This window comes from Delphinapterus leucas, chromosome 20 (assembly GCF_059928025.1).
Source record: "Delphinapterus leucas isolate spDelLeu-1000000601 "Yukka" chromosome 20, BTC_Dleu_Yukka2, whole genome shotgun sequence".
NCBI classification, from domain to species: Eukaryota; Metazoa; Chordata; class Mammalia; order Artiodactyla; family Monodontidae; genus Delphinapterus; species Delphinapterus leucas.
This window is the reverse complement of record NC_143148.1, coordinates 16,318,116-16,344,391: the sequence shown is the minus strand read 5'-3', so window position 1 is coordinate 16,344,391 and position 26,276 is coordinate 16,318,116. Positions and strand designations below refer to the sequence as shown.

The 26,276-nt window shown below is 54.9% G+C and overlaps 2 protein-coding genes across 19 annotated transcripts in view; one reads left to right on the top strand and one right to left on the bottom strand.

The window, feature by feature from the left end:
- DMKN (dermokine) overlaps positions 1–12,101 on the bottom strand; it is a 21,938-nt gene extending 9,837 nt beyond the window's left edge. For 3 of the 6 annotated variants that reach the window (XM_089902297.1, XM_089902298.1, XM_089902299.1), the window contains exons 1-5: positions 11,229–12,101; positions 9,735–9,800; positions 9,582–9,626; positions 1,409–1,468; positions 826–924 (exon numbers count right to left, since the gene is read on the bottom strand). In XM_089902297.1, the coding sequence (XP_089758423.1) occupies positions 826–924; positions 1,409–1,468; positions 9,582–9,626; positions 9,735–9,800; positions 11,229–12,047 (1,089 nt within the window). In that variant the 5' untranslated portion in view covers positions 12,048–12,101. Of the gene's footprint in view, positions 1–825; positions 925–1,408; positions 1,469–1,594; positions 1,787–2,056; positions 5,904–9,581; positions 9,627–9,734; positions 9,801–11,228 lie in introns of those variants that run through there. The other 3 variants (XM_089902301.1, XM_089902302.1, XM_089902303.1) reach the window with 2 other exon arrangements.
- Positions 12,096–26,276, top strand: GAPDHS (glyceraldehyde-3-phosphate dehydrogenase, spermatogenic). Of its 13 annotated transcripts, XM_089902318.1 has the most exons (10): positions 16,548–17,344; positions 19,104–19,221; positions 19,311–19,353; positions 19,963–20,009; positions 20,237–20,343; positions 21,373–21,477; positions 24,239–24,390; positions 24,554–24,716; positions 25,651–25,874; positions 25,967–26,276. In XM_089902318.1, the coding sequence occupies exons 1-8, from the start codon at positions 17,038–17,040 to the stop codon at positions 24,707–24,709; spliced, it is 1,035 nt and encodes a 344-aa protein (XP_089758444.1). In that variant the 5' UTR covers positions 16,548–17,037; the 3' UTR covers positions 24,710–24,716; positions 25,651–25,874; positions 25,967–26,276. The 13 variants fall into 13 exon arrangements, with proteins under 13 accessions (XP_089758449.1, XP_089758448.1, XP_089758444.1 ...); XM_089902320.1 differs by lacking the exon at positions 21,373–21,477; XM_089902321.1 differs by lacking the exon at positions 24,554–24,716.

The following is a 26,276-nucleotide window of genomic DNA, read 5'->3' as shown; positions in this document are numbered from 1 at the left end:
CCGTGACCCCGGCACCCTGGGGCTCCTTCAGCCCTCCTCCTGCCTCTCCTCACCCCTCACCCTCTCCTGGAACCTAGAAAGGGGAAGGGACCCCTAGAATCCTTACCTGGGAGTAACCGCCTTGATCAAAATTTCTAGAGTTTTCGAAGGGTCAGTTGTAGGTGCGGGGGGAAAGCAGGTAGTTACAGGGAGCAGTAAATTAACACTTGGCTTGTTCTTGCCTGAGACCTTTCCCAGACCCCCAAGGAAGCCAGCTGTGCCCCCTCTCAGCAGGACCCCTGATGGGAGTTCTGCCCCAATCCGGCTGCCAGGTAGTGGTCCCCTCCTGGCCCTCTCACCCCTCACGTAGGGACACTGTATTTGTTAGCATCCACACCTCAGCTCTGTAAATGTCCTTAAGTTTCCACGTGCGGTTCTGCCCCAATCCTCCTGGGAGCTTCCCAAACAAGTGTCATGTTTCCCTGTGCCCACCTCTCTTGCTCCATCCACTACCCCAGCTCTAGTCCAATTCGCCAAGTGGACACGCCTGCAGAACTAGAGGTCAGACAGGAGACAGGGCATCCCCGGCACCAGGGAGTGGATGACGAGGGGCTAGAGCGAGCACAGTAGGCAGGGCACCTCTTCTGGGAATTAGAGGGCACATGTAAGCCACACTTCCTGGTGAGGCTGGGAAGGTGGGGAACAGAAGCTGAGGGAGCCCAGGATGACAACTCCGGTGACGCCACCTACCCTGGGGCTGGCAGCATTCAGGAAGACCTCGGAGTGGGTCTCCTCAGCAGGGACCACCAGGGGCCCCACCTCTGCCTTCAACAAAGGAGAACTTACCCAGTGGAGCCCAGAACTGCCACCGCTGCTGCTGTTGCTGCTGCCGCTTCTGCCACCACTGATGCTGCCACCGCTGTTCCTGCCATTACTGCTGCTTCCCTGAGGGTCAGGAAGAGACCAGAGTGAGGTCTAAAGATGAGGACAGCAAGATTGCTTTCCTCCCTCCCCGGCCTCCCTTGCTCAGGAATATTTCCCGCCCAGCCTGAGGGGAGCAGAATTTCTGCAGAATGCCGCAGGTTGTCCTGTCCTCTTACCCCAGAGTTGCTAGAGCTTCTACCTGAGCCAGATGGTGGGCGGTTGGTGCATTGCAGAGGGAAGGGGACGGGTGAGGTTTGAGACTTCAGTCAAAGCCATCCCCACAGGCCAGGCTCTCCTGCTTTCTTGGCTTGGCTTTCCTTCCCATCGCATCTCTCTTCCATGCCCATCTCACTCTTCCAAGCCTCCTCCCCACACCTATCTCTCCCCTGTCCGATCTGCCTCTTCCCTCAACCCCTCCCCTGCCCATCTTTCTTTCCTCTTCGTCTCTCCCACTTTCTATCACACGCATCCAGACACCTCTTCTTCTCCAGACTCTTCCTCTTACCTCTGCATTTGGGTTGTCGCTGCTTCTCCTTGAGCCATAAGTAGGTTGGACCACAGCTGCCTGCAGGGAGGGTGAGACTGAGCATGGGATCGGGAAGGACACGGGGGAAACGCCAAAAGTGTGGGCTTGAAGGGAGGGAGGTGGCAGGCATCAGGGCCAGGGTGATGTCCTGATGTCCTGATGTACCTGAGTGTTGGTCCCTAGGTTGAATGCCCCTCCATAGCCTTCGTGGCCCCAGGAGCCTCCCTGAGAGTTGGTCCCAAAGCTGCCACCTGAGTCTCCAGAATACACATGGTCCCAGGGAATCCCTGGACCTCCAGGATTGCCTGGAGAGCCAGAGGTGCCATGGCCTCCAGATGGAGGCTGCCCATTGGTTCCCTGCAAGGACAACATGGCCACACTGAGTGTGTGTGGCCATCTCACTCTGGGATGGGGTAGGACAGGCAGAGCAACTCAGATAGAGGAGCCACAGGGAGAAGCAGGTGGAGAGAGACCTCAGGGTGGTGGGGGAGGGATGCCTAACATAGAAGGAAACTGGCCCAGACAGCCACCAATAAGGGAGCCCTTCCTCCTATTAACTGCTTCCCAGGACTCTCAACCCAGCTGCCCACAGCCTCCCATTTCCACACCTGGCTTCCAGCCACTCACCAAAGCACCGTTGCCGCCAGGCATCCCCTGCCAGGAGCTGTGGGCAGCATCCACTCCGTGCTGAATGACATTCTCAGCCTGTCTGCCAGCCTCACTCCCAGTGTTTCCAAGAGCGTGGGCCGCTTCCTCAACCCCACGGGCGAGAGCATCCCCCACACCGGGGCCCATGGTCTCCTTGACTCCAGAATCCGCTGCCTCTCCATCCCCTCCGCCAGTGGCCTCCCCGACCCCGTGCTTGATGGCCTCTCCCATTTCTTGTCCAATGGCCTTTCCCACCCCGTGTCCAGTGGTCTCCACGGCCCCTGCTCCAGAGCTCCCTCCACTCAGCAGTAGGCCAGCCTCCCCACTGCCCAGGCACAGGACCAGCAGGAGGCAGGCCAGACACCCCTGTAGCTTCATCTCTGCCTCGGTCCTTCTCTCCTGAGTGTCTTCTTCCCACCCAAGTTTACTCGCTTGCCCTTTCTCTTTCCCTGCGTCTGCGTGCCCTCCTCCCTTCTCTCCTTCCTTCTGACTTCTCGTTCTCCCTTCCTCTAGGTCTGCAGCCTTCTCTCTCCTTTCCCAGATGTCCCTGTTTTCCCAGAGCCCTTGTCCCCGCCGCTACTCCTTATACTGTAGCTTGGAAGAAGGTGGCAGGGCTGGGCAGCCCAGAGTCCCTCCCCCCAGTGACTCAGGCCCAGCCACCCATAGGTGAGCTGTAATTGTGAGTCTGAGAGCCTGTGTCGAAACAGAGAGGGAGCCCGTGCATCAGGGAGGGAGGGGGAAATGGGATGAGACCGGTGCCAAAGTGTTCCCATTTCCCAACCCCAGGAGTCTGGGGCGCAGGGTAGGGGGTCGCATCTGAGGTGATAGGCTGGTAGTATCTCCTAGAGGCGGTGGGGTGGGGGGGACTTAGGAGAGAGGAATCAGGCAGGACCTCATCAGGGGGGCCAGGGTAGGGAACCCAGCGGGATAGGACCCACCCTAGGTGTAAGCCAGCCTGGGTCGGGGACGCCAGAATGGCAGGACGCCACCTGCCGCTGCAGGTGCCCTTCCTCAGCCTTCCTCTCCGTTTCCATCGGCCTTTGTCTCTCCCATCTCTGTCCCCTCCCATACTGCCACCTAAAGGTGACTGCCTCACACTTCCACACCTTCCAGCCACAGAGAGCCTGGGACCCGGAGGACCGCCCTCAGTGGGGACGCCAGGCATCTGTCGGGGAAGGAAGTGGCTGCGACCCTGAGAGGGGTCATCGGGGCGTCTCAGTTAGCATCCCGGCTGCTCTGAGCTGAGAAAGCTGGGTGTGGAGCTGGGGAGCTGGGCAGGCGGGCCACCCCCAAGGAATGAGGGGGCGGGGAAGACCTAGGGAGGGAGCTGCTGACCCAGGCACCCATCCTGTTTACCAGGCCTGGTGGGGGCACGTGTGTGAGCTCAAGGCCTGCCGCGAGGGCTGGGACTACACCAGCGCACCCCACTGCTGCCCCCAGCCCCTCCCAGAGGGGCCAGAGTGGCACTGGCAAGGGAGGAGGGGTCAGCACAGGGGCAGGAGCCCCGGGTCAGCCAGTGGCCCTCTCCCCTGGGCCCAGCTCAGGATGCAGAACTCGGGCAGCCTCCCGAGGTCTCATCGCTGCTCAGCGAGCGAGGCTGCTTCTCCACTCCCAGGAACCCCAGGTCCTCCCACTTGGCACTGCCTTGTATCGCTGGGACTCATCGCCGAGTTAGGAGGGGCCGGTTTCTATACGCCTTTCTCAGCGTCTCTCCGTCAGTCTCTCTCTCCACCCCAACTCGTAACACCCATCACCTCTCACCATGTAAACACAATCCCTGTCTGCCCTCCGCTGCTCCTTCCTAGCTCCTTATTATTCCATCGCCGACTCTTTAATGATGATCATAGTGGTGGGAGTAGTAGCTGCAGCGTACCCAGGGCTTTCTATGTGCCCAGCTCTGGACTAAGAAGCCCCTTAAGGCTCAGACGGCCCCGGGAGAACCGTCCTATTCTCAGCCTGTCTGCCAGCCTCTCTCCCAGCGTTTCCAAGAGCGTGGGCCGCTTCCTCAACCCCACGGGCGAGAGCATCCCCCACCCCGGGGCCCACGGCCTCCCTGCCTCCAGAGCCTGTTGCCTCTCCACGGGATGACTCGGTGATGAGTCCCAGTGACCCAAGGCAGTGCCAAGTGGGAGGACCTGGGGTTCCCGGGAGTGGAGAAGCAGGCACCACATTTAGGGACAGAGAACTTGGGGCTCAGAGGGGACATGGTGAGTATGCGGTAGAGGCAAAGCTAAGCCCAGCCTGTCTCATTCCTGAGCCTGGCTTCCAGCGTATTCTGTCATCTCCGTGTCTCAGACCTTCCCCTGCTTTTCGAAGCCCTCATTCTTCTCTGGATAGAATTAGTTTGGATTTTGCTCCGGGGCCATGTAAGGGGCAGAGAGCAGGAGGAAATCTGAGGCCTCCGGGGTTGGTGATGGACATCCCAGCCCCCTGAGCCTGCTGCTTCCCGTTCCCGCGGGGCAGGACCACAGGGCAGGAGGTGGTGTGCATGCTCACTGACTCCAGGACTCCTTCCCACACTTCCTTCGCGGGACACCCTTACCATGGTGTAGAGCTGCCCTCTCCCTTCTCTGTTACTAATATTTTTCTTTAAGCCAGCTTACTTTCTTAAGTATATTTTAAGAGAATACTTTATATCACCACTCTTAAGTGGAAAGCCAGGCTCACTGGCCCATAAATAGAAAGAACCAGAAAAACAAAGTGAGAAGCAAACAATCGTATTACATTATAGCTGGCGGCAGCTCCTGTACCCTCTTTGTTAAAAAGGGAGATTAGCAAGTATGAGAGAGGTGTTCCAGGCACACCAGCACAGAAATGGAGTCTTCCTCTTTACCTAATCAGAAAGCTTCAAAGAGAATTAAGAAAAGAGTAAATTTCTCACTGTGTGATTCAGACTTATTCAAAGCCATAGTCACGAACCACCTAAATTCTCCCATGCCACCAGCAGTCCCATGTTCTACCTTCTGGGAAAAACTACCCTCAGACATCCCTGGACCTGAGGGGTCACCTCAAATCAGTCTTAAGGCATATTTATTAAATACCTGTTGTGAACCAAACAGAAGACTAGGTGCTTTCACATGCATGATCTCATGTAGTCCTCACTAAAACCTCGAGAGATAAATATTATTCCCATGTTACAGATAAGGTAACTGAGGCCTAGAGCTGTTAAACAAACATACAAAATCATATACAAGATCATGGTAAAATGGAGCTGTCAGGGCTTCCCTGGTGGCACAGTGGTTAAGAATCCGCCTGCCATTGCAGGGGACATGGGTTTGAGCTGTGATCCAGGAAGATCCCACACGCCGTGGAGCAACTAAGCCCGTGCGCCACAACTACTGAGCCTGCGCTCTAGAGCCCGCGAGCCACAACTACTGAGCCCACGTGCCACAACTACTGAAGCCCACGCGCCTGGAGCCCGTGCTCCGCAGCAAGAGAAGCCACCGTAATGAGAAGCCCGCGCACCGCAGCGAAGAGTAGCCCCTGCTCACCGCAACTAGAGAAAGCCCGCGCGCAGCAACAAAGACCCAACCCAGCCAAAAACAAACAAATAAATAAATAAATAAAAATGGTTTAAAAAAAAATGGAGCTGTCAGAATCTGACCCAGGCAAAGGGGTCAGATTGAACTTGGTAAAGGGGACTTATTTTGAAGTAGCCCCTCCCCCACCCCAGGGTCACGGGGAAGCCTGCCGCCCCTCCAGCAGAGGTCCCCAGCAGGTAGTTGCTCTGGACGAGGAGCTGGCCATCAGTGCTTACTAGCTGGGTGGTCTCCCTCAACTCTCTCCCTTCTCTGGGCCTCAGCTTCACCATGTCTGAGGGAGTAATCGTGGGACCTACCTCGAGGGAGGTCGTGAGGGTGAATGAATCATGTCCGTAAGCGCTTAGCCCAGAGTGAACACCCAATAAAAGATGGCTGTGAGGGTCCCACCCAGACTCCTCTCCCTGTTCTTGCACAACTGCAGAAGCTGCCCTCTCTCTCTCATGCCCTCGCCTGGCTCTCCCTGTCTGGCCCAAGTGCCAGGTCCTTGCTCACCCTCATTCCAAGGCCTTTCCCAAGTCCGCTCAGGCCAATAGGCTCCCCTCTACTAGTTGCCAGACAAGTGTACCCGGCCTCGACCCCTCCTCTGGAACCTCTTAGTCTAGGGGGAGAATGGACATGAAACAGGTAAGTATATAATTACAGCTTGTCACAGCACTGTGAAGACCGGTATCAGCATGCCATGAGAGAGTAACAGAGGCGTCCCTAGGTTCAGGTTGGGTGAGGTTCGGGGAGGTGGGGCACACAGAGGCATAGAGGCAGGGAGGATGCTCTTAGCAGAGGAAGCAGCCCACCAGGCCTCAAGGCAGGACTGAGCCATGCCGCTTTCACCTTTAAGTTCTGGCTCAGCTCTTCTCTTCCAGAAGCCTCCCAGGATTGACCCCCAGCACATACTGATTATCCTATATCTCTTTGGCACTTCCAGGACCCCCAACCAAGCAAGAAAATGGGCATACAATAAAATCAATGAAAGCTTTTACTTTCTGAAAGCAGAATTCCCTTCTCAGAAGGGATTCCTCCAGTCCAGGTGAAAAGATGTCCGGCACAGAGTAGACCCTCAGGAAATGTGTGGTAGGAATGAACACTTCTGTTTTTTGGAATGCATGAAACAAAGGTCTGCGATTTACTAGGAAATACATCAAAAATGTATCGGTACGTGGCTAGATGGCTAGGTGTGTGATGAGTGGAAGTGCGATAAAGCAAGTGTAGTCACGTGCTAGTGGTGGAATCTAAGTGGCGGGTATGCAGGTATCCACTATAAAATTCTTTCATCTTTGCAGTAAAATATTGCCAGGGGAGAGAAGCAACATATGTGATTAAAATGGTGGCATTCTGGGGACTTCCCTGGCGGTCCAGTGGTTAGGACTCAGCGCTTCCACTGCAGGGGGCACGGGTTCAATCCCTGGTCAGGGAACTAAGACCCCGCAAGCCACACAGTGCAGCCAAAAAGGAAAAAAAAAAAAAAGTAAAAAATAAATTAAAAAACAAAAATAAAACTTAAAAAAAAATGGTGGTATTCTACAGATAAGGAAAAAACAAGGAGAATATAAAGTGCCAGGAGCATCACCTTTACTGTGCACGTCAGGCCCCTCCCCTCCCTGGTGTGTCATTTAGTCCTTATTGATGCATCGCTTTGTGTTTGTTTTCATGTTCTGTTTATATACCTCATCTCCCCACGAAGCCTGTAAATTCCCCAAAGGGCAAGAACGCTGTCTCTTATTTCTGGTCCCACGGTTGATGGAATTTTGGAGCTGGAAGCCATGTTTGCAGTCCTCTCCTGCAGACACCGACCCCCCTTTATATGGGAGGAAATGGTGGCCCCTGGAGGGGCAGGATGCGGCCTACAGGCACACGGTTCTGACTGGAATGTAGGTGTCTCAGCGCTCAGGCCCGTGCTTGGCAAGTGTTCTAGAGACGTTATAGGCGACTGTGCAAGGTCAGGTTCTGGCAATAGACAGGCCTGCTGCTTTCTCCTGGGTTGCCCCCGGCAAGTGCCCTGGCCCCTCTGAGCCTTAGTTTCCTCATCCATACAATGGGGATCATAAGGGAACTTCTGCCTTTGGGTTGTGGGAGGCTTAAATGGTTACAGAGTATGAACAGCCCTTCACACAGTACCTGGAAGCTACGAAGTGCTCAGTATGTAGTAGTTGCTATCATTACTTTTCTATGTCACTATTCCTGTCCTTGTAAAGAGGCCTCCTGTCATCAGAGTGGCTTCCCCCCTGAGCCTTCGGCCCTCGTCCCCAAGAGAGGATCTCCCACATGTACCTCTTTCCTCTCTCCTATTCACTGAGTCTCCTCCTTACTGATACTAAACAGGAGAGAGACCTCTTCGTTTTCAGAATATCCTCGGTAGCTCTTAGGCTGTTTCTCCCTCCACTTATTGTGTGTCCTTAGTCATGTTTCTTAACTTGCGTGAGCCTCCATGTGATTTTCTATAACATGGGGCAATAGCAGTACCTCTTACCTAACTGGATGGTTGGGAGGATTCAGTGAGGTCATGCAGGTAAAGCGCAGGGAGCCTCGCATGCCTTGATTGCGCAATACACGCAAGTTACTATTGATATCCCTTTGGTGCCACACTCCTGAATGAGGATGCTACCCCCTCGGGCTTCACCAAGGTTCCTGCCACTTTTTCCCTGGTGCTTCTGCCCCCGCTACTGGCCTGGAGGGGCTTTCCCTGCACGAATTTCCTCCCAGTGCTGAGCATGAATTTTGCACTAGTGAAGCATGGCTCGTCCCTGTAATGGCCCTCTTCCATCGGATCAGCCTGAAATCTCCAGCTCAACCCATCCTGTACATCGGACCCCCCAGCTTCTCCGGTGAAGAAGCAAGAGGAGAAAAGACAAGCCTCCCCTCCACGAATCCCTCCTGAGGGAGCACAGTGAACCATGATGAGAGTACGGTGTGTTGTATTTATCCACAAATCTCAGTACAGCCCCCTAAGGGACTCCAGAAATCTATCCTCCTACTTCCCCCCGGCTCCTTCAGGCCACTTCAGCTGATATGACAACAGGAATGTCAGTCTGTTCAACAAGGCCAGTTCATCAGTTTAGGGAATGATGTTGGTGAGGCTCTGGAAGAGAGAAGGAGAGAGGGGGTGGATGCAGGGCACACAGTCGCAAGAGCTCTACCCTCATGCACCCTAGACAGATGGGAGGGAGACTGACTACTCTAGCTCCAGAATTGCTTACGTTCTGGGGAAGAACATATGGAAGGCGGCACCTAGATTCAGGAAGAATAGGGAGATAGTCCTCCCAGGCAGAGGTGCCAGGGGCCTCTGTAGGGACAGAGAAGCCTTGTGTGTTTTGCCTGAGAGGATCCCCTGCCACCTCCACAGCCCGGGAACAAACAAGGGTGTGCCTTTGGGTTCCTGGCACAGTCTTAGGGCTGTTACACACCCTCACCCTTTTGCCCCAGGCTCAGGCATCTGAATGTACTAAATGCAAAGAGAAGAGCTAGGACTTTCCTTTGGGCCCAGAGGGAGGACCAGCATCCCACAGGAACCCTTCTCCTGGGCCGGCGGGGCAGGTAGGTTGCTGTCAACCAGGGAGAGGACAGAGCTACAGGTTCCCGCCACCCAGCATGTTGCCACAAGGCAGCAGGGACAGAGCAGCGGAGGGATGCACAGAACAGGGACGGAGTCTGACGGGAGATGCCGCGGAGAGGGGACAGGCACACAGAGGGGAGGGTTTCAGCAGCCCCTCCCTTCCTGGCTCTGAGATGTACACAGGCCCCTGGAGGACTTTTGTGCCTCAGTGGGAACGGAAAGGGCCCGAAAGATGAAAGCAGGATGTGAAGGGCAAAGAGCAGTGAGGAAAGGAAAACCAGAGCTGGAAAATGGGTTGGATGGTGTCTGCAGAGGCTGAGTGTCTGTCCACAGTGCAATTGTCAGTGAACAGGCAACGGGAAGAGGATGTAAGAGCATGTCCCAAGTAGGAAGTAGAAACCACATGGGCACTCACCTTCCACAGAACTGAAAGGTCAATGAAGGGCTTGTTGACCGAAGCCTGAAATTCAAGGACAAGAAGGTTAGTCCCCAGCATCTGTCGCACCAGCCCTCCTAGGAGAGCCTCCACGCCACCGCCACCCACCCACCCTGTGCTCGCGAGACTTACTCCAGATGTTAAGGTTGTGATTGCAGCCCCTCCGTTCGGGTGAGTGAATCTGCCTTGAGGATTGCCCTGTGGATGAAGCCCAGGCTGTCATTACACCCCCCACCCCAGACCCTAAGGGTCTCCCAAGTTCCTTTTCCCCAGTGGCCAGCTTCCCCTAGGGCGACCGGGGCTGGGGCAGAAGGCATAGGCTAACCCCCTGCCCCTCACTATCCACAAAGGAAACCCATGTTGCTGTGGGAATTCTGTGAGAGATGGGAGGAGAAGCCAGGAAGAACGTCTGCCCCTACTGGTTAGTCTTCCCTCAATTCCCTTTTCTTTCAGTTAATGAGATGTTCTCAGTCACTGAGAAGGGGCCCAACTGGAAAGGGAACCCAGAGAAGCCACGCAAATACCAGGACCATAGTATAACCCCAGCCCTGACTTCAAAGCTCCCCCTTCTACACACACGCTAACCTGATCCCTAACTCGGGGATCCCTGTCCTTAATCCTCTCCCCACTCAGCAGTGTCTCCCCTGCTGTGCTGCTGCTGCCAGCCTCAAATCCCCAAACAAACAGCCCTCTCTTGGTCTCTATTTGGTGAATCCTGGCATCTAACTCAGAGCCCCTCCTTCACCCTGCACACTTTCTACATAGTTTCTTCCTCCCCACCCCACGCATCTCTGGTTCCGTGGCTGGTAGCCCCTGTAGCTATGGGCTTTGAGGCCTGGGCCGGTCCTCAAGATGGTGTCCCAAAGAGTCCTCGTGGAGACTGGGGAGTGGGGACCTGGGGCAGGTGGGAGTCAGCCTTCTCCTGTTCCTCCTGGGAGCCTGTTATGCTGTGCGTGCTTCTGCTTGCCTCTCCTGGGCTCCAGTATCTATTCCCCCTATGTAAGTGGGGATCAGATATCCTCCAGAAGGCCTCCTCTGGTGGGGTGGTGTGGAGGAAGAGAAGGAACTCCGACTTGTGATTCTCCAGAGCTGTGTGCTAGCCACATGACCTTGGCAAATCCCTTAAACCTCGCTGAGCCTCCGTTTCCTTACCTGAGAATCAGGGAGTCCTCACCCCGACTACCTCAGAAGCTTGTTATGAACATTAAACAGAATAGGGCTTTTCTCCCAAAACTATTCCTCAAGCTCAAGCTGATGCTCTGGGTTTTCTCAACACTCATTCTCTTCGCACCGTAATAGATCTTGGCCTTAGTAACTGCTTCCTGTTCCCCAGGAGAGGCTTCATGTTCCTCCCTTTAGATCTCCTTAACTAGGAGGCAGCCCCCTGAAGGTGGGGCTGGGTCCCATTCCCATTCTCTGATACAGGGCTTTGCAGATAAGATGGCTTAATCCTTCTGACCAGCTGACCACCAGCTCCTTTGTAAGGGAGAAGGAGGACACGGTTACAGAGCTGCCCAAGCTTCTTTCACCAAATGATAGGGACCTGGGCGCCCCAAATGTCCCAAGGGTTTAACCTCTCCTTCCCCCAACACCCTTCTCCCCATTTCCCCACCCCTGTTCACCTACATTCAGCAGCTGGTTGGCTTCCTTGCCGGCTTGGTTGGTCCCATCATGAACAGTCTGATGCAACCCGTCCTCCTCCTTCCCGGCCTCGCCAGCAGCGTGGTGGACACCTTGGCCAAGTTTCTCCACTTCCTTTCCAGCCTGACCAGCAGCGTGGCTGACCCCGTGGCCAAATTTCTCTGCCTCCTTTCCAGCCTGATTAACTCCATGATGCCCCCCTTGGACTATTTTTTCTCCCTCTTTCCCGGCCTGCCCTGCAGCGTGGCTGACCTCCTGACCAAACTTTCCCACCTCCTTTCCAGCCTGATTAACTCCATGATGGACCCCCTGGACTATTTTTTCTCCCTCTTTCCCGGCATGGTGGACCCCCTGGCCAAACCTACTTGCCTCACTTCCTGCCTGGTTGACCCCATCGTGGACCCCCTGAATCACTTTGTTTGCCTCCTTCTCAACCTGTCTAGTAGCACTGTTGACCCCATGGACAAACTTCTCTGCTCCCTTTCCTGCTTGTCCGGCGACATTGTTGATTCCATGGGTTACCTTGTCCAAGTTGTGGTTGAGCCCCTGGACGCCCTTGTCCAGCTCCTTACCGGCCTGGCTCCCCACACTGTTGAGCCCACTAAAATCTTTCTCCCTTCCAGCTTGAGGGATTCCATTATTGATGCCTTCCAGGGCCTTGCCCACCTCTCTCTCTGTATTGCTCAGCCCTTTGCTGATCCCTTCAGTGACCTTCTTAACGGGGTCAGCACCGGCCGCCCATCCAGGCAAAGGCCCCAACAGCAGCAAGAGGAAGCAGGAGCTGAGCAAACTGGCAAGATGCATATTGTTGGGGAAGTGGGGAGGATGCAGAGAGGGGCCAGGGAGGCAAAGCTACTATTTATCCTCTGCTTCCTTTCCTCTGCTCCACCCCTCATGACTCAATTACCCTGTGAGGCACTGGCTTGATCTCCAGTCAGTGAGGTAATTCCCAGGGAGATTTGGGGTTGAGCAATGAAGAGGAGGAGGAAGAGTGGGTGAGTCATGAATGGAGAAGACTCACATGGCATCTTTGCTCCTTGCCCAGCTCAGGCCCTCCACCCCAGAGCCCAGATGTCTGCCCTTCCAATCACTTCCCCTTTCTATTCCTCACCCACTATCCAGGCCTCCTTTCTCCCAACTGCACCTTCAGGCACCCTCCATCCCTGGGACCCAGGCCTGGTTCTTCAGCATCTTCACTCCTCTCGGGGGACCTAAGGATCCAGTTTCCCCAGCAGCAAGATTTTGGAAAGGTGGGAGGCACAGTCAGGGGGTGGGGAGCAACCCCGGGGAGTTGAGGGAATCATCAGACCTTGTTCTTGTTGTTTGTTGTTCTTGTTGACCCCCAACGCCCACACCTCTTATGCTCCGGCCCCACGGGTCTTCTCCCTGGTCCTCAAACACACCAAGCTCATTCCTGCCTCATGGCCTTTGCACTTGCTGTGGTCTCTGCCTGGAATGCAGAAGTCAGATCTTCACAAGGTGGTTTCTTCCTGTCTTCTTGGCTCAAATGTCACCTTCCCAAAAAGACCCTTCCCTGGCCGTCCCACAGCTACACTCTGTAATATCATCCTTTAGTTTTTATAGCTCCTACCACAATCTGAAATTATCTTATTTTATTGTCTGTCTCACCTATCAGATAGTAAACTTCCAGAGGGCTGTTGTCTGTATTGATCATTGTCACGTCCCCAGCTTCAAGAACATTGCCTGGGGTTCAGTAAACATTTGAACAAATGGATGGATTAGAAGATGCCAGGGGAAGAAAGTCCAGGCCTGAGCCTGAGTCTCAGAGGGTGCTGGAGGGAAGGTTGCCTGTATCCCCAGAGCAGCACAAGGTCCCTTGTTGAGGGTTGCAGATTTTGGAGCCAGGATCACATTCTTGTCCTACCTCCCAGCCCTTGGGCAAGGGCAGGGGGCTGACTGCCATGAGCAGGGGCAGGACGCAGTGTCTCCTGAAAAGCCAGTTGAGGCAGTCGTGGGGAGGGGCTGAAGACCCAGGGCAGCAAAAGACTGTCAGCCAGAAGCTGGGCTGAGGGCCAGGAGCTCATCCCTCCTGCCCTCCTCCCCCTGAGGCCTCCTAAGTCCCAACTGAAGCCTCAAGTGTTGACATATTGGCAAGGGTTGGAGAGGGAAACAGCTGAGAGTGTGGCCTAGGTGTGGAGAGGGACATCAGAGGGAAGGGCAGGGGGTGGTTGGTAGGTCTGTCGTTGGTAGGTCTGTAGAGCTAGTTCAGAGGGAGCCTGAGACCAGAAGGATAGGGGCCAGTGGGTGGGTACAGTTGGGTGCAGGGGTAAAAGATATTTGGGTTTGGGTGCCAAGAGGAGAGCCTGGGAGAGGGGGTGGTGGTGGGCTCGCTGGTGGAAAGGCCAGGCACAAAGGAATGTGTAGGGTGTGAGCAAGTGGGGTCAGCAGAGTTATATGCGTGGGTGCCCAGGTGTGACGAGAAGCTGCACATGCTTTCAGACTTTGCTCAAACAAGGGTGACAAGGCCCACTCCCCTTGGAGGACCCAAGGTTCCATCCTACATCCTGGACACTTGGCTCCACCCAGAACCACCTCCCAGACCCAGAGACCCAGAAGCTTCTGCCATCTCTAGGTTCTGTCTACAGAGGGTGACTAACTGTGCCACCTCTCCAAGCTTGAGCTCACCAAATCTGTTTCCCAGTTTCACGGTCCAGGGACAAAGTCAAATCTCTGGGCAACCTTAGGTGTGACTTTCCTGCCCTTGTCCAGCACCTGAATGAGGGAGTTTCCCATGCCAGGAGATTGCTGGGTAGGGAAGGGTGAGCTTCAGAATTCTAATCCGCCCCGAGATTCAGAGGTGGGATTTCTCCTTCGAAATGTACTCCATGTCTCTTTTCCACCTCTCTCTCTGCCCAACCCTACCATCTTCTGTCAGCCTCCGTCCCTCTCCTCAGTGCTCCATTGCCATTTGCCACTATTTGATTCAGGACTTTGGCATCTATCTCCGTACATGAGATTAGCCTGGAGTTGTCCTTTCTCTGCTGGTTTTAGTAACGTGGCTGTGCTGTTTCCTAGAGTGAACAGAGGAGGTTTCAGTAGCTGAGCTACCACAGCACCCACAAAGCATGCAATATGCGATGTGCTCATACACGGTGCGCTTGCCGCTCCACAGGGCCTCAGAGCACGTGCCCTACCCACAGCCTCTCAGCACAGGAGCTGCTACTTGGCTTCCCAGCTCTGCTTCGGCTCTGCAGCAGGTCCTGTAGAATGGCAAATATTTGTTCCCCATGCTTCAGCAAATCTTGCCCATAAAATCATCGGGATCTGAATCAGCCTTTGGGAAGATACATCTTAACTCCTTGGTTCTTCTCTTGTTATTGGCATACTCAGATTTGCCATTTCTTTTTGTACTAGTTTTGATCCCTCATATTTTCTAAGAAAATTTTAATTGCATCTAGCTTTTCATATCTATTCTTGTAAAGCCGTACCAAATTGGTCCCTTTTCAGTCCTGGTTTTATTTGTGTACGCTTTCCCCCCATCTTGATTATACATGTTAAATTTGTCCCCCTTTGTTCTGTTTTTTTGGTCTTGGTTCATTGAAATCTCCCCAGCTTTACACTCAATTCATTTTCAGTTCCACCTTTCCCGGGCCATCCAAGCAGGAGGCTTCACCCTTACTCTGTGCCATGGCAGGTGCTTAGCAAACTCAGTTCTCATGGAGGTCTGGGGAAAGAAGAGGTTATGTCATTCTGCCCCTTCTTGCTTCCACACCTCTCTCTGGAATGATGACTCCTTCCTGGCCTAAACCCCACAGCCCCTAAATCTTGGTCACAGCTGTGTGCCAACTGGCCCACAGCAGGTGAAGGTGCCTGCCTGTGTGTCACAGATATGCAAGCAAGCCCCCACCTCCCATGCTTTGGGGGACAGGAGCCATCTGTCTATTTGTTCTTCCGCTAATGTTTACTGAAAGCCTGCTTTGTGTCAGGCACAGTTCTAGGAGCTGGAGGACCAGTGGTGAACAAAACAGAAAAGAGTGGGCCCAACAGGGAGACAATGAACAAGTAAGTCAGTAACTTGATCATGGAAAACTACATGAAAAACCATAAGGAAAAGAACAGAGTGCTGTGAGAGGATAGGACTCGGGGGGTGCTCTAAGACTGGAGACCAGAAGAAACCTCAGGAGGTGACATTTATTCATTCATTCTGGTACTAGTTATTGAGGGAGTACCTTTCAAGTGCCAAACATTCTTCTAGTCAACAGGTATAAAAGTGAGGAAGGCATGGGCTTCCCTGGTGGTGCAGTGGTTAAGAATCTGCCTGACAATGCAGGGTACATGGGTTCAAGCCCTGGTCCAGGAAGATCCCACGTGCCACGGAGCAACTAAGCCCATGCACCACAACTACTGAAGCCCGCGTGCTTAGAGCCTGTGCTCTGCAACAAGCCACCAGAATGAGTAGCCCCCGCTCGGTGCAACTAGAGAAAGCCCATGCGCAGCAACAAAGACCCAATGCAGCCAAAAATAAATAAAATGAATAAATTTAAACAATTAATTAAAAAACAAAAACTGATTTTCTAAAAAAAAAAAATAGTGAGGAAGGCAGACAAGCACTCTCTAGTGGGCAGAGACAATTGGCAAGCTAACGAATAAACAGGATGAGTTTTAGAGAGACATGTGCTGCGTGGAAAATAAAGAGTGTAACCCTAGAGCAGTTATGCACATTGCAATATTTAACCCAGGATGGGAAGTCAGACAAGGCTTCCCGGACAACGGGCAGATGGAGGGAGTGGGGGTGATGGTGATAGTGACTGAGAAAGGAGAGAACTTTAGATGCGGAGTTAGGAGGGCCTCTCAAAGGGCGGCACCTGAGGGAAACCAAGAGGCAGCCAAGGGAAGGCCTGGGTAGGGCTTCCAGGCACAAAGAAATAGCTAGGGTAATTCCAGAAGAGGGTCCAGACCGGCATGGAGCCGGTGTGCCCAAGGAGAAGAAAGAAGAAAGAAGACAGCAGAGAAAGGGCTTTGAAGACCAGTGTAAAATGTTGGATTCCATTCTAGACGCCAGGGGTGGGCTTGGAACGGTGGTACACGGCCACAGGCCTCGACTGGGAGGGGGCCTTCGCGCCGCCTCCTCTTGTGACGTCACTGGACTGTGACGTCACGGAAAGACGCTCCAGCTCCTCCAGCTCCTCCAGCCCCCGAGCCCCCGTCTCGCAGTAACATCGCGGCGGGTGCCGGGGCAGCTGGCTGGGCCATGAAACCTTAGGAGGCCATGTCGAAACGCGACGTCACCCTCACCAATGTCACCGTTGTCCAGCTCCTGCGACAGCCTTGCCCAGGTGAGGGAGGCGGCGGAGTGACCCCGGGGAGGGGAGGAAAGGGCGGTCGGGGAGCTCCTGTAGCCGGGTCTGAGTACCTGACGGCGAGCGGCGCACCAATAGTGTCCACCGGGAGCCGGGCAGGAGGTGCGGGGTGGCCTTGCCTGCCGGGGCTCTTCCATCCGGAGCCGCTGCCCCTGCTCCCTCCAGCCCCACCCTCCTCACTACCGGGCTTGCCGGCAAAGTGGTTTCTACGGCGGTGGTGGAGGGGACGAAGACTCCCGCCCCCAGGTTGGGTTTTGCACCAATAGCGCGGTGGAAGGGTAGAAACAGGGGCCAGGAGGGAGGCCGGAGCCGGGTTTACGAGGGGACACCTCTGAGGACAGCCGCTGGTTGTTGAAGTACCTGGGCGAGCGAGGTTTCACATAAAATTGACGCTGCTGCGAAAGAGCCGCTTGGGGATCGGTGGACTTTGTCCTCCCTGGATCGCACAAAGCGAGGACACTTGAGCCCGCCAGATGCCGAGCACTTTACAGGTGTGCGCGCTCAGTGAAGCCTCACAACCACCTTTGAGTTCAGTGTTTAGTGTCCCCATTTTACAGAGCGGCCACCAGATGCAAGAGGACACAAAGCACGTTTCTGGGTCTCAGCACGGGAATAGTGGAGTTGGGACTCGGAGTCCCTGCTCGCCCTACCTCCCCCGGCCAGAGGTGCGCGCACACGCTCCAGCCAGACGAATCCAGGCCTTCCGGAGGGCCACCCCATTCGCTCCCGGCCTCCTGCCTGGCCTCAGGCGAGGCAGTCGGCGGCCTCAGCACCGCAGGGGTGGGCGTGGCCGACGTGGGGCGGGGTTTGGGCGGGGCTCCAGGGTCCTGGAGACCCTGCTAGACGCAGCAGCAGGCAGGTTAACAGCTGTGGGCCTTGAAAACCCTGCCTGCTTATCACTCGCTCAGTGATCTCGGGCCTCGGTTTCCCCACTGTAAAGTGGGTATATAGCACATACCTCACAGGATTCAGTGAGCTGATGCATGTGAAGAGCTCAGCACCGCACCTAGCCCTTGGTGGCGCCCGGGAAATGGGAGCGACGTTGTAATTGGTAGAGAGCACACCCGATCCAGTGTTTCACCTACGGGGTGATGCTTCATCACTGAAGCTCCTCCGGGCTCTTCCTTCCCAGCACAGCAGCTCTCCTCCAGCCCATGTACCCCACCCTGGAGCAAAGGGAGAAGGGAAGGCTGGGGGAAGTTGTGAGAGAAGGGCCACCTGGGTTTTCTTTTGAAAGGTCACTCAGTGGGCTCAGATCCCCACTCTTCACCCATATGGACAAATCTCCCCTTTTCATGAGAGCAGAAACAGAACCAACATTCTTAAGGTCACCAATAACCACCAGTAAACACTGACTAATACCTTTATGAACTTGTAGTGCTACTGGAAACACGCACAGCCCAGCCACAAAGCCTGTGGCAGCCTGGAGAGACCAGGGAGAGAGACAGGTCGGCTGACCCCCAGCTCCTAACCCCACCCCCTCCAAGGTGCCTTTGATTCTGGTGCCAAGCGCAACTCCTACCTTCATCCTCCAGGCCCTCTCCAATCCCTTCCCTCTCCCTTTCCTCACGAATACACTTCATGTCAGACTTTCTCCCCTCTATTAAAATCAGCACCAACTGGGCCTTGAGATCTCACTGACTCCTTACAGTAGCCCCCAGGTGGAGGGTCAGATGTGACATCAAGAAACAGGCCAGAGTTTCATTAACTTGCTCAAAACAACTCAGCTGGCAGGTGGCTGAGCCAGAGCTGACATCAAGGCCTGACCCCCGGCTTGAAATCCTCTACCAGCTAGGCCCCTGACTGCTGTCTCCACCACGCTTCTCCTCCCTACCTGAAGCCCTCATCTGTAGCTCAGGTGGCACAGCTTCAAGCACAGGTGCTCCCAATGCAGCATGGGTCTAGATCTGTGTGTCTGGAGAGGCAGAAGCTGATATGGGTTTCCATTTGTTTCATATATTATGAGAAGTGTTTCCTAAACTTCTCTGAGGGTAAGAATCACCCTGTTGGAAACAGGATTCCTGGGCCTCAGTGCAAACCCAGAGTCAGATTTCCCTAGGAATCAGCCTCCCGGTGATTCTTACCAGAACAGTTTGGGGACCACTGGACTAGATCAATTATCAGGCAAGTTTGGAAATGATCTTTGAAATATTAACGTACGTGGAATGTTTCCTAGACTCTAACATAAGCACTACATGTATCACTCATTTAATCCTCACAGTGGCCCTCTGAGAGAAGTACTATTATCATCTCCATTTTACAGAGGAGGAAACTGAGGCACAGAGACTATCACCCCCAAGCAATTGTTAAAAATATATACCCACTGAGTTAGAATCTCCAGGGAAGAGGCCCTGGCATGGATATTTTAAAACAAGCCCACCCCCTGCTCATTCTGTTGATCAGGTCGGTTTAGGAAACACTGGGCTATATGGCTGGCCACTCAGGGCCAGGAGCCAGCGCAGCAGGTTCTGGGTGGCAAAGATGGCTCATTCTGTCGCAGTGATGGTGCGGCTCACTGCCCCTCCCCCACTCCCAACAGTGACCAGAGCACCACCCCCTCCGGAGCCCCAGCCAATCAAAGAGCAAGTCCCACCACCTCCACCTCCTGCACCTAAGAAGGTTTCTGTGGTTCAGGAGCTGACTGTTGGCATCAATGGGTGAGTCGCCCCGGCCCTTGAGCCATTCCTGAAGCTTTAGGGCCCGGCCTCTCCTCGGTTACTAACTGGAGCATTTCTTCATGTCTCAGCAATGCTTTCATTCTGCCCATCCTGGAAAAACACAGGGATAAGGTAAACAGGGCTCCACCTTCAGAGAGCTCACATTCCGGTGGGAAGTACAGTTAAGACAGAAGAGGGCAGTGTTAGGCCGGGGAACTCAGGGAAGGCCTCTGGGAGGTGACACTGGAGTAAGGCCTGAGTGACAACTGTGCAGCAAGCAATGGCTGTGGGGCGTAGGTGACAGCTCAGTGTAATAAGGACGGGCAGGATTTCAGCATGGCTGGTGTGGCACAAGCAAGGGAGAAGAGGGAGGGCAGCGGAAAGCTGGCAGGGGCCTGGCGGACCGTGGTAAGGAGTCTGGACCTGGCTTTACTGTTAGAGAGTGGTGGAGGTTTTCAGGTCAAGAGATATAATCTGACCTGAAGTTCTACAAGATGCACCCAGCTACAAGGTTGGGAATAGGGGTATAGGACAGATGGTCAGAGGAAGCACAGAAAGCAGTGAACAGGCTGGTGAGGTCATCTGGGCAAGACACTGGCCCACACAGGGACGGCTGCCTTCTTCCCCACCCAGTCCCCTTGAGTGGGACTCTCCTCTGTCACCCCCTTCCCCCTCATCCCCTCCTCTGCGTGCTGGTTGAGGATTCTGAGGACAATCCCCTCAGCTTTCGTTCCTGGACAGATTTGGACGCATTGGTCGCCTGGTGCTGCGTGCCTGCATGGAGAAGGGTGTTAAGGTGGTAGCAGTGAACGATCCGTTCACCGACCCAGAATACATGATGAGCAGCAGACAAAGGGCAGGACCGGGGAGAGTGGGACCAGGGTGGGGAAGGGGTTCAGGGGAGCTCTGTGGAAGGCGCTCAGCTGCCATGTGGAACCGTCACTGAAGTGGGGACTCCCTGGCAATGCTCGCTCCCCGTCCAGCCCAAGAGTAGGAGCCATTCTGTCTCCTGCAGGTGTACATGTTTAAGTATGACGCCACCCACGGCCGATACAAGGGGAGCGTGGAATACAGGAATGGACGGCTGGCCATCGGTAACAATGAGATCAGCGTCTTCCAGCGGTAAGGGCGGCTGTCTTATGCAAGCCTGCAATATACTAATGCAGGGGATGTAGAGGTGACTAGAAGGGGATTCCAGATTCTCACATGGGGCTCATAACCCCCCAAATTGTGTGTGCACACGCCTCTGGGTACTGGTTTGGAGAGGGGGCCCACTGTACTCAAAATACTTTTTTATTTAACACACATGTGCGTGTTTTCTCTCAGGCATATCCGCCCAACCTGTCTAAAACGCAACTCTTGATTATCCTTCAACCCTCAGATCTATTCATCTCCCTGCCCAGGAAATGGCATCACCATCTAGCCAACTGCTCCCACTCAGTTCCTACATAGGAGCCACAGAGACCTTTTCAAAACATCAACTGGACCTGACTACTCCCCCACTTAAACCCTCCAGTGGCTTCCCATCACCCCACAAATAAAATCCCAGCTGCTGATGGGGCCTCCCACCAACTATATGCCCTGCTCCCCAGCCTTCCCTTGTCACCTCAGCGACACTGGCCACCAACCTCCTGGGACCCTGCACCAGCAGCTCTTCTTAAAACCCACTTCACATAGCTCTCACTGATACAAATACTCCTTCACTGAAAGATACGTTTAGAATCTGTAAGTCAAAAGCAATAACACTGGATGTTTAATAAGCTTCAAATACATTTTCAAAATACCAAAAAAAATAAAAATGGGAAACAGTAAACCTACTTTATCTTTCCAATGTAAATTATCAGCCACTGCCGGCCCTGTGGCTGCCTCCAATTTCCAATTTTACACACGCTTGCACACGCACACTCGTGAGCTCTCTCCAGCCCCAGGCAAGATCTGCAGCCTTCCCAGCACTCCTCCCAGCAGGCCCACTCTCAGCCCCGCTGTTTATTTGTGGTCAGGTGGTCAGGGGTGGGTGGAGGTGGGGACTGGAGAGTCAGTGAGAATGGGAGAAGCTGCTTGACCCAAATTTGAGATCATGACAGCAAAAACAATTCCAAATTCCAGCAGAGCAGTCATTACTCAGACACACTGTGTCCTTTCCTTCCTCAGCCTGGGCGCCATCGTTGCTGCCACCTGGGGTATTTTCCCAGCGCTGCCCCGTCCCCACACAGCCGCCCCCTCAGTGTGTGCCCCGCTCAGGTGCCACCTTCCCTGGTGACTGCAACGCGTCTTTCCCCTTCCCCACTGCTCTCCATCGCGCCACTGCGGATATCCTCGGATATCCTCCAGGCCGTCAGCACGAGCTGCGTTGCTTGTGTGTGCACTTTGCCCCGCTCCACCCTTTCCACTTGGGTGACCCTGGGCAAGGCAATGAACTTCCCCAAGCCTCTTTCCTCAGCATACCCACCACAGCCACAGCAGGGAGCACGGCCAGAGGCGTGTGGGGAGCACCGGGAAGGGCTCACGCAGCCTCCTGGCAAGGAGGGCCCTGTCAGCCTGTGGCACCCCTGCTGCTCTGGCACCCACAGGCGCAGGCCCTGGCCCGGGGCAGACTCAGTACTTCCTTGAAGAATGAACAGAATCCTCAAAAGAAGCCCCTGGGCAGGAGGGCAGGGCCCATGACAGCATAGGGGAAGGGGCTGGGGTCTCCAGGGGCACCGAGTCTCTGCCCCATGCCCGCTCAACAACTGCTACAAAGGAATCTGTTGAAGTGCCCTTCCCCCAACTTGGAAGGCAGGAAATGAGGGGGGCATCAGAGAAGAGCTACTTGGGCCAGATGATGAAGTGTGACCTGACATTTGACCAGGGAGCATGAAGAACCGTGTGTGGTGGCCCAGGGAGAAGAGAGGAAGCTGCTCATTCATTCATCCCTAGGGCCAGCCTGCCTGTGCTCCCAGGCAGCTCTGCCTCTACTCTTTTCAATTCTGTCCTGGCTCTTCTGAAAAATGCCAGTAATAACAGTACTTACCTCAGGTCATCAGGGTTAAAGGAGTTCAATACAGGTAAAGCACTCAGCACACAGGCACATGGCAGGTGTTCAGTAAACATGTGTAGAATGGCTAATAAAGAAAAACCACACACAAACATTGACTGAACCCCTCTGGAGGGAGCAGACCCAGCCTTGCTGCCATGGAGTGCTCTAGAAGATGAGACAGACACTAACAATCACAAAAGCAAATCCTGCAGTTGTGATAAAAGCTGAGGGAAAAGATTAGTATAGAGTTTACCCACGTATTGTTCGTTTGCTAAAGCCAAGTAGAAAACAGCAATAGTAGATGTTTAATATATTTCAGACACAAACGTTTGATGTCGAGTGGAAAATGTATACTGATAAAACAAGAAACAGAAAATCTCCTTTACCTTTCCAATATAAACCACCGCTAGCCCCAGGGCCGCCTCAAGGCTTCAGACCCCTGGGAGCTGCTCTCTGGATGTGCTGTGTGTTTTCAGGGACTTGCCTGGCCTCTGGCAGCAGGATCCCTGTTGCAGGAGCTGAGTAGTCAAGAGAAGAAGGGCTAGGAGGGCTGTGATGAAGTTGCCAGGGCTGAAGCCAGAAGAAGTAGGGCAGGCCTCACCCTCCTGGGGTCTACATCCTGGGCAGCATATGTACTAAGGGCCTGACCTGGCTGGGAGTAGTCTAGATGGTCCCCCAGGCGGGGCTTGCGGCCTGAGTTGGGGAGGTGGCGGCTTGTACCCAGACACAGCAGGTACAGTCAAGAAAAGTGGCCCACTAGGGGGGTTAGCGATGAGAGGCAAGGCCAGCAGGGTCGGACCCATCTGGGGCAGCTAGGGGTGTGTGGGGTGAGGGGAACAGACGGCCAGGCAGGAAGGTGTCTGGTCAGCCTTTCAAATGGTGAAGGCCACGGACGGTGAAGGCGAGAGACTGACTCACGGTGCTACCGCCCCTCCACAGCAAGCAGCCCAAAGGAATCCCCTGGAAGTCTGTCGGGAGCCCCTTTGTGGTGGAGGCCACAGGGGTGCACCTGTGCTTAGAGGAAACTACAGTAAGTCGGGGACAGGTGCCCAGGGCCGCCCAGGGGGTGTGGCACTTGAAGCACCTCATGACACCTGTGAGCCTTCCCTAGGCCCACATTGAGGCAGGTGCCCTGCGTGCGGTCATCTGCGCGCATTCTCCAGAGGCACCCACGTTTGTCATGGGGGTGAACGAGAAGGACTATAACCCCGGCTCCATGAAAACTGTCAGGCAATGGGCAGCAACATTCTGAAGTGTGTGCCTGGAGGACAAGCCAGCCTGCGGTGGGGAGGAATCCGACTCACCCTCCCCACCCCCACTCCCACTCGGCCCCTGGTGCTCTTTTCACATCAATCCACTTCTCCTCCCCAAAGTCTTAACAGCCATCTTGTTAATGTTACTCTAAAACCATCTGTTAGAACCGCACGACTTCTGGAGAACATGCTTGGGGAGCTTCCCCCAGCTGCACCTCTGGTGCCTCATTCGGTCTGACGGCATCCCTGATGCTCCCTCATCCCCAGCCTGACTTTTCACAAAACCAAGCCTGGGTGCAAACCCTGAAAGGAGGTAAGGGTGGAAGGGTGGCTCTGCGACTCACCTCACAGTGCCTTGCACACCCGGGCCATTTCAGCAACACATCGTGCACCACCAACTGCCTGGCCCCCCTCGCCAAGGTCATCCATGAGCGATTTGGGATTGTGGAAGGGCTGATGGTGAGCTGGGGAGAGGGGCTGGGGCAGGAGGCACGGCTGGGAAACTGTACCTCTTCCTCCCATACTCGCTTAGTATGTGGGGTTAACAGGGAGAGGCGGGCTTGGGGACGAGAAGCCCACCAGTGGTGAAGCCTTTTAAACTCTGGACCCTGCCTGCATGTGCCCCTCCTGTGACGGTGGTGGAGGCCCCGCCAGCCTCCACCCCTGGGTCACCACCCTGGGCCTGGGAAAAAGAGGCGTGGGAGCTTGGGAGCAAGAAGGCCTCACCTCGGCCCTCTTCTTCCCCAAGACCACAGTCCATTCCTACACTGCCACCCAGAAGACAGTGGACGGGCCATCGAAGAAGGCCTGGCGAGACGGACGGGGTGCCCACCAGAACATCATCCCGGCCCCCACAGGGGCTGCCAAGGCTGTGGGCAAAGTCATCCAAGACCTCCAAGGGTATGAGGGCATGAAGCTGCAACAAGGGTGGGGGGTGCAACCCAGGAGGACTGGACTAGCCCCCAATTCTTGAGGTGTCTACTGAGCGGAAAGCAGAGACAAGGGGGAAATGATGGAGAAGTCCCTGGGTTCTGACTCCCGCCCCTGATGTGGGATTCTCCAGGAAGCTGACTGGAATGGCGTTCCGAGTGCCAACCCCAGTCGTGTCTGCTGTGGACCTGACCTGCCGCCTGGCCCAGCCTACCCCGTACTCAGGCATCAAGGAGGCCATAAGAGCAGCAGCCAAGGGGCCCATGGCCGGCATCCTTGCCTACACTGAGGATGAGGTAGGGGCTGAGCAGAAGGGACCCTGGGAAGAGCCCTCTGGGAAGGGAACGTGATTTTCCACTTGCCAAGGAGCTTTTTGCAGCATATCAAGATAGGAACTGCAGGGCTGGGAAGGTCAGCTCTCCCCTACCTCAGAGTCTTTGCACTTGCTGCCCCTTCGGTCTGGAAAGCTTTTCCCTCAGGTGGCCACATAGTCTGTCCTCACCTTCTCCAAGTCGCTACTTCAACCTCTCATCTCAGAGAGATGTTCTTTTTGTGGCCCTTTTCCTTAGCTGAAATGTCATTTCATAGTCACTGTTGGCCCTGCTAGCATGTACACTCCAAGGCAGCAGAAACTTTGGGCCTTGTTTTTCACTTCCATAGCTCCAGCCATCTTCCCAGGGCCTGGCACATAGCAGGTGCTCGATATATGCTTAGTGAACAAGACAAGGGCTCCCATTTCTCAACACTTGCTCGGGGCCGGCCACAGCCAGATGCCTTCCCTGTGAGGAATGGGTATCACATCCCTTTGCTCCCAGTACTGCCAGTTCTGTCCGTCCACCTTGGTGCTGTCTCCCTGCTTTAGCTCCTGAAGGTCCACCCTCACACAGCTGCCAGGATCTCTTAAAGAAATCAGATCACATCACCCCCAGGGCTGAAAACCTTCCTGTGGCCTTCCACCATGCTAGGACCAAACCCCCAGGGCCTTTGTGCTGCAGTTCCTTCCACCTGAGACCCTGCTGAGGGCTGGAGTTGACCAGATCCTCCTAATCATCCAGAGCCAGACTCACTGCCTCCCCTCAGGGAGGGCCTCTCGCTGACACATTCCACGTGCATTTTTCCCAGGAAGAGATGTCTGTTGGTGCAGCATCAGAGGCTCTTTGCAGTCTGTATCCTTTGGCCAGTCCCCTACCTGAAAAGCCCCCATTTGTCTTCCTCATACGCTGTCCCCAGAAGCTGGACAGAAGGGGGCTCCATCAAATACTGTAGATGAATGAATGGACAGTGTGTCCACAAGCCTGAGCTCCTGGAGGTCCCTGCTCTACGATCCACGCTTATCTTTGAAATTCTGATGGCCGGGTCGTGTCCACGGACTTTGTTGGCGATACCCATTTGTCTATCTTTGATGCTAAGGCTGGCATCGCGCTCAACGACAACTTCGTGAAGCTCATTTCCTGGTAAGGGGGAAGAAAGGGGTCAGAGAACGTGAAGGGAGGCTGGGGGTGGTCGGGAGGGATCCCCTGAATCCCCTCCATCCCTCCCTTCCCAGGTACGACAACGAATATGGCTACAGTCGCCGAGTGGTGGACCTCCTCCGCTACATGTTCAGCCGAGACAAGTGAAGCAGGTTGGCCCGCCTCAGTTTCCCAGTGCTCCCGGCCGGTACCCGTCTCTCCCGTCTCCGCCCTCGGCCCCCCGGGAGAAAGAGGGCGTCCCGCGCGAGGGGCCAGCGCCGCTGGGCCAACGGTGAAATAAAAACCCTGAGGACTTACAGCTGCGCCCCGTGTCTCCGCGCCGGTCACAGCGGGGTCGGGTCCGGGCTCCAGGCCCACCCTGCACGCGCTCGGTAGGCCCCGCGC

What these genes read in the sequence shown, in the direction of transcription:
- GAPDHS (XM_089902317.1), top strand. Translation starts at nt 17,038, where the DNA reads ATGCCGAGCACTTTACAGGTGTGCGCGCTCAGTGAAGCCTCACAACCA. An exon ending in GCGTGCCTGCATGGAGAAGG is followed by an intron (nt 20,010 to 20,236) that starts GTGTTAAGGTGG and finishes TGTCTCCTGCAG; the next exon opens with GTGTACATGTTTAAGTATGA. An exon ending in GAGATCAGCGTCTTCCAGCG is followed by an intron (nt 20,344 to 21,372) that starts GTAAGGGCGGCT and finishes TTCCTTCCTCAG; the next exon opens with CCTGGGCGCCATCGTTGCTG.